This window comes from Atta colombica, unplaced genomic scaffold (assembly GCF_001594045.1).
Source record: "Atta colombica isolate Treedump-2 unplaced genomic scaffold, Acol1.0 scaffold118, whole genome shotgun sequence".
Lineage (NCBI taxonomy): Eukaryota > Metazoa > Arthropoda > Insecta > Hymenoptera > Formicidae > Atta > Atta colombica.
The window spans coordinates 1,691-8,841 of record NW_017259204.1 but is presented as its reverse complement, the minus strand read 5'-3'; the positions used below and the strand labels follow the sequence as shown (position 1 = coordinate 8,841).

Here is a 7,151-nt window from a genome sequence, read left to right as displayed (position 1 = left end):
TATATATATATATAATATAAAAATATATATATACACATACATACATACATATATATATGTATGCACACGCACGCACACACACACACACACAGAGCTTCACAGGGAGAAAGAGAGAGTGGGAAATTGCATCACATGAATGCCCACGTCCAATTAGGACCGGAGTCGCGTGACCAGTTTTCTCCAATCTTTTCCACGACTGGAGCTTTAATGCCTATGTCCAATATGAGGAGACAGGTCACGTCATGCAATTTGCATTCTCTCCCTGTGAGGTTCTCTAGTAAATAAACACGATATCTCTTCACTAACATTATAGGGCATACGCGATACCCAAAAGAAGTTAGATATTGGGAGTACAAATTAGTTCGGTCCGTTTTTTTGTATTAAAAAATGCATTTATATCAAAACAAAATGAATGAACAGATCAATTAAAGTATTGTCCATCGCTGCCTACTACTTTTTCCCATTCTCTCAGACAATTTTCGAATTCCATCTCGAAAAAATCGTCGACTCGTCTTTGGAGGCGATCCAATTTTGGAGCCAATTTTCAATTTCTGCGAAAGAAGTGAACCGGTGACTTGCTAAATCGTGCTGCATCCTTCGGAACAACTAGTAATCAGAAGAAGCAATGTCCGGAGAATACGGTGGGTGCAGTAAAACATCCCATTTGAGCGTTTCCAAATATTTTTTTACGACTTTAGCGACATGAGGCCGAGCGTTGTCATGAAGAAGAATAACTTTATCATGTCTTTGCTCGCATTCCGACCGTTTTTCTCGCAATGTGCGATTCAAACGAATCAATTGTAGCCGATACCGATCGCCCGTAATGGAATCGCCAGGTTTCAGCAGCTTATAGTAAACAAGATCCTTTTGGTCCACCAGGCAACGATTGACCGCTTAGCGTAGTATTTTTTCTTCTTGGAGTTGTAAAATATCTACTTCTTATCTCCAGTCATAATCCGATGCAAAAAACCTTTTCTTTGTTGTCTTTGAATCAGCTGTTCGCAAGTCAAAAATCGCCTTCCAATGTCTCTCGGTTTCAGTTCATAAGACATCCAATTTCCTTGTTTTTGAAAAAATCATTCCTATGGCTCTCAATCGTACAGAAACGGCTTGTTGAGTTACCCCCAATGATTCTGCAAGCTCCTCTTGCGTTTGACTCTGATCTTCTTCGAGTAATGCCTCTAATTCTTTATCTTCAAATTTTTTTTTTGTCCAGAGCGAGGCTTGTCTTCAACGCTGAAATCTCCATCCTTGAAACGTCGAAACTATTTTCTACATGATTTATCAGTTGGAGCAGTGTCACCATAAACTTCGACAAGCACTCGATGGGGTTCAGCCGCACTTTTCTTCCAATTAAAGCAGAAAATCAAAACCTCCCGCAAATGCTGCTGGGTTAACACAAAATTCGACATTTCAAACATAGTAAAAATCAAGGTTTTTGTATGAAACTCAAAGCGATATAAACTGAATATTAGCAGATGTTTAACCTCTCTAAAACCGCCAATATCAGTTGTCACTATGAGTCATTCACAATAGCTGGAGCCATCTTTAGGAAAACGGACCGAACTAATTTGTACTCCCAATATATATGTTAATTTTATTTTGTGGGCTGGCGGTGGTATTTTAATGAAAATCTCAGTAATACAGCTATGAACTTTTGAAAATCCTGCAATCTTCAATTTTATTAAGTTTTTTATTTTGGAAATATTACGTTTTTCGTTTATAATTAAAAAATCATCATCATCACTATTTGATGACGATGAAAGAAGATCGAGTATTACTAGCATATGATTTTCATTTATATCAATTCCTGCCGTCATATTTGCATCCAATCGACACCGTCCCTCGGAGCTAGATTTTTACACGAAAGTGCGAAACTCAGCATTAGATTTACCAATGAAACAGCGCGATCTTCGTGCGCATTAAAATCCTTAATGAAACATCGCGCCTAATGCGCATAGTGTATGCTAGTTCTCCCAATGAAAAACGCTATAAGACGTTTGCAGCGCGCTGGCGATCGACAGTTGAGAAAGCTTAGCGGAGGTCGAGAATATTCAACTTCCTGATTACTGTCGGTCGCTTGAACAGAAATGCGGATGACGGAGTTTCTCTTTTCGGCTTAATGGGAACACGCAGAGCGTGCTCAATCCCCTTGTTTTCGCCCTCTTAGTGGAAAACGATCGAAGTCGATCGGAAAGCGTATCAAGAGCTCTCAATAGAGACAAAGTACGCCTTACCCGCATGCTCTGGACTGGCACTGGAATCGATAGTAACATAACAGATCGGAATACTGGCTACAATAGGATCTGGTTGGCACGAGGATTGTCAGGAAAAAGAGAACTGCGACGAGGAATACAATATCTTTTATAGTCGTAAAATAATGTTTTCTCGTCGGAGTTCGGCAGCGTTTGGTCATAATATATATATAGTATATACAGTAATGCAACTTTCTGTCGGTACTTTTGATGTTAGTGTTTCCCAAAATGTAGTGCGAAATAAGTAAGTTCCCAGTAGCGCCATCTGAATTTCTTTCTCAGTTGCTCTTTATTTTTCTGCCCGCTCTTTCTCTCTCTCTCTCTCTCATTCTCTCTCTTTCTCTCTCTCTCTCTCTCTTTAGGTCGTTTATACATCAAAGTTTAATCTAAATGTAATAAACTAAAAGAAATAGATAATTGTAATGCACTGCAAAATAAAAAAAAAATACAAAAATAAGAAGATATAAAATTATATAAATGTTGTATGATACAAATATTATAATTAACTGTAAAAATATTTTAATTAACGACTGCAGCACACGATACTTATTTTTCTGCTAAATCGCTTGCGTTTTAATAAATTATTAGAATTGCACCACACAAAACGCAGATTTTCTAGTTAAAACAAAAGCAATTCAGTTGGAAAACAAACAACGTACTTAAATCGTTAAAGAGAAACAATATTTAAATGGCTCTGAAAGAGAGAACGGAAAAAAGAAGAAGCGAGATAGAAATTTAGATGATGTTACTGGGCAACTTGCTTATTTCGCATGTTGCTAAGTTCGCGCTTCATTTTGGGAAACATAAATCAGAAGAGTTGCGCTACTGTATATACTGTGGTTCCTTACTATGGACTTCCTTTATCCGAGCTCCCCCACGAGTATGCCTTTTAGCGCTATCTCGTGGATCGGGGGGGACTCGGCGATACTCAGTCGTGTTCGGGTTTCGCGGCCGAACACGGAGTCTTCGTTGCGAGTTGTTGTCACCTGTAAATTTTGTTTAAAATAATGTCGGGCGCACCGCGGCATCTAGCTTAGTGAAAAGCCAGGAACGATGCATTATCTGGGGGTGCATCGTTACAATTTTCTACAAATCAAAAAACTGTTATGCAATTTAAAAATAGCTTTTTATTTGTTTATTGAATAAATGATGAAGTGATTCGATATTCTTCCTACAGTTGTTGGTTTAATGTAAAATTTTTACAAGTACATGTATAATTTCAACAATTATATAAAAATGCTTTTGTCCTATGTTTATTTATAAACTTTATTTATTTCCAAAAAAATTGTGAAAAAAAGAGAACATAATTCGATTGTGCAATCTTCAATCTTGGCCTAGTTTCCACCGAAAGTTTAATCCGGATCAGAAAGAACCAACACCAACTACAGTCAAGTATTCCCCTGTTACAATCGAACAACAGGGGAATGCTCGACTGTAATTGATTGATTTTTATTTTCCATTTTGATCCGGTTTAAATCCTCAGTGAAAACTAGGTCATTGTAACCTCGCACCGCGAGACCAGGCCGAGTTCTTGTAAATAATGTTTATGAACGCGAATATACAGAGTGATTTAAAACAACTTAAATATAAAGAAACATATTCCTGATCGAATTTCGACAATTTTCCTTTACGAAAATTTTGTCCGAAGCTTAGTTTTCAAATTACAAGAAGAAATAGCGTATCACAGAAATGATAATGGAATCGACATCGAATCGATATCGATTCCATTATCCATTTCTGACTGGGAAATCGCGTATAGGAGACGGGCATAGTGGCGTTCATGATTAGAGCGCTTTATGCATGAGGCACACACTGATCGGATGCATTCACACGTTTATAAAAACACGTTTCTTGTTTTTTTTCCCCTTATTATACTATTTTTTTATCTTTCACGTACTTTAAATAAGCTAATTTCATTAAATTATAAATTAAAATGATGAAATTAAAATGAATGTTGGATCCCCTTTGAGTATTGTCGGATTGTTTGTTTTTTTAATTATATTAATAAAATTGTTAGAGAAATGTCAAAAGAGTGAAATTACACAATAATTACGTAACATAAACATTACAAAACGATTATTGACATGCAAATTATACAATTATTTCAGTATTTCAAATTCTAAGAGCGTTTCTTACAATTCGACATACTGAAATATTTGTTAGACTTAAGTGTATGTTAATAAGCATTATAATATTCGTGGCACGCAATTATCTAATTTTTTACCTTTACAAAAATTTCTCTCAATTTTATTTGCATTGTCGCACTCGTGGCATTTATTACATATTTATGAGAAGTTTTATGAGAGACGCGATCGCACACTTCTTAGCATTCAAAGAATTATGATTACTCTATAATATACTTTTTTGTTTTCTGTTTTTTGCTATTTTTACATTGTCTTTTTGCTTTTTATACGATTTTTATTTTATGTCGCTCGAGATAAAACAAAAGTAGCGAACTTCGAAAGATACAGGAAACACGTAACAAAAAATATTTATCGACAAAACAGTTGCAAAGAGGAAAAAAGCAAGAAGTAAAAAGCAAGAAACGTAGCATGTAGAATAATTTTTGTGAATATTTAAAACAAAAATGTAACCTAAATATACTTTAAAATCTTATTAATTTACGAAAACATTTAGTTTCGAGAAAAACGTGTTTAAAGTTTTACAATCGATTAGTTCATGCATCTGATCACATGCTACTCTATTACATATTTATTATAGTTCCGTTATGAATTTCAACATAATATTTTAGAGACATATTTTTAAGACTCTAGCATTACAAAAATGCAAAAAAAAATTAACTTTTTGAACCCGTCACAGTGTCATTAGAATTAAGTAAAAATAATAAGGATAGTATCATTCTTGTGTTTTATTTTTTAAAAGTTACTATTATTTTTTTAGGAAAAAAATGTTAAAATAAAAAGACTCAATGAAAATATAAAAGGTGTATCGTATTATTACTTACTTAGTAAAGATAGTTTATTATACTTAGATTATACTTTTTTTACCACTTAGATTTTTTTATTTGATACACTAGTTTTTTTAAAATATATATCATCTAGATTTTATCATATTTAGGTTTTATCGTTTATTTCACAATTAATTATAATGAATGAATTACCTTTACAGATTGTATCCAGATAAAACATCGTATTTATATCGTCAAGTGTTATTTCTCCATTACTTTTTATGTACATATTTCTTATTTCTTCACGAAGTCTATTTTGAATAGTATGATTTAAAGCTAATTCATACAATGTGTTACATATTGTTGTAGCAGATGTATCAAATCCAGCCAAGAAGAGCATAAATAATTCACAAACAAAACGTTGATCCGACATTTCTGCAAAGAAAAAATACAAAAGTTGTATATTAATTGTTTACTGATATCGTGTTACATATAATAATATTCAATGCATATTTTAAAATAATGCAAAAAGTTTATGATAATCTTCTAAGATAATTGCATTTATTTCAAATATGCTTTAAATAAAATTTCTGTAATATCTCAAAAATCTAGTTTTATTATCTTAAACATACAGGACTGTTATACTGACTCCTCTTATTCATATACATATTTGTATCAATTTAACTTATTATGTTAACTTATTATGTGTTCGTGAAAATTATATGACAGATTTTTTACAAGTTGATAACTATGAAATATCAAATATATAATATAATAGGCTCAAGTATAATAAATAATAATAGTATAAATAATAATAGTATAATAAAATTAAATAAGATTATGTTAAGAAGAGCTACAAGCCAAAATAACAAATTTGATGTACGTGATGCAAATATACAAATAAATAGACATTAAAATAACAAATATTTCGACTCCGATCAGGTCATCAATGTTAAATATATCTTAGTATATAAAATGGTTGAAGTACAAAGGCAAAATAACAAAGATTATTTATTTAAAAAATTTGATGGCAAGAATAGATGACCAAAGAATAGATATTAGATATTTAGGCCATAAATTCCATTCCAAAAAAAAAAAGAAACGCTGAGTACGAGTGCAAAATGTCGCTTATAACGTCATTTAGTCATTGGTTTAATTCCTTCTAATATAAATAGTAATTTAATTCCTTCCAACATAAATAGTAAAAAGAAAAATTGAATTCTATAAATATATAAAGGTGGACTGTATAAAATTTGAAATATATAAAAAGTCAAATAATATAAATTGAGTGGTACAGTAAAAAAAATGAATATAAATTCTATAAATATATAACTGTATGAAAGTGGATTATAAAAAAATTTTTAGAAAATATAAATAAAAACTTAATAATGATTCTTATAAATAAAAATAAAAATGGGTAATCGCAATATGTATAAGTGTAATCTGCTAATATAGTGTCAGATAGTAAAATTTAGTCCGAAGTGTAAGATTATAATATAATATGATATAAAATATAATGGAAGCAAAATTGCAATGAACCATTCGTTTTTATCAACCAGTATAAATGATATAAATGATAAATGATGTATAAATGATAAGTGAAAATAAATAGGAAATGAATTAAGCTCGATGTTTGGATTCCTCACAAGTTGAGTGTTAGGAATATGATGGACCGAATTAACATTTGTGATACGCTACTGAAACAGAATGAAATTGAGCTATTTCTGAAGAGAATGATAACTGGTGATGAAAAATGGATCACCTACGACAATCCAACTAGAAAAAGATCGTGGATAAAGAAAGAAGAGGAAGCGCAAGCAATCGCAAAATCTGGATTGACGAGGAAGAAGGTGATGTTATGTGTGGTGGGACTGGAAGGGAATCACTATAAGCTGTTATTGTCCAACAATCAAACAATTAATTCCGAACTCTACTGTGAACAACTGCAGAGATTACACAAGCAATTGAGAGGAAGCAGCCAAAATTAA

At 32.3% G+C, this 7,151-nt stretch overlaps 1 protein-coding gene across 1 annotated transcript in view; it reads right to left on the bottom strand.

Annotated features, from left to right (window-relative positions):
- LOC108694198 (probable cytochrome P450 6a13) overlaps positions 1–5,595 on the bottom strand; it is a 13,695-nt gene extending 8,100 nt beyond the window's left edge. Inside the window, exon 1 of the mRNA XM_018203549.1 lies at positions 5,377–5,595. Within this exon, the coding sequence (XP_018059038.1) occupies positions 5,377–5,563 (187 nt within the window). The 5' untranslated portion in view covers positions 5,564–5,595. The remainder of the gene's footprint in view (positions 1–5,376) is intronic.
- Between the last annotated feature and the right edge of the window lie 1,556 nt (positions 5,596–7,151).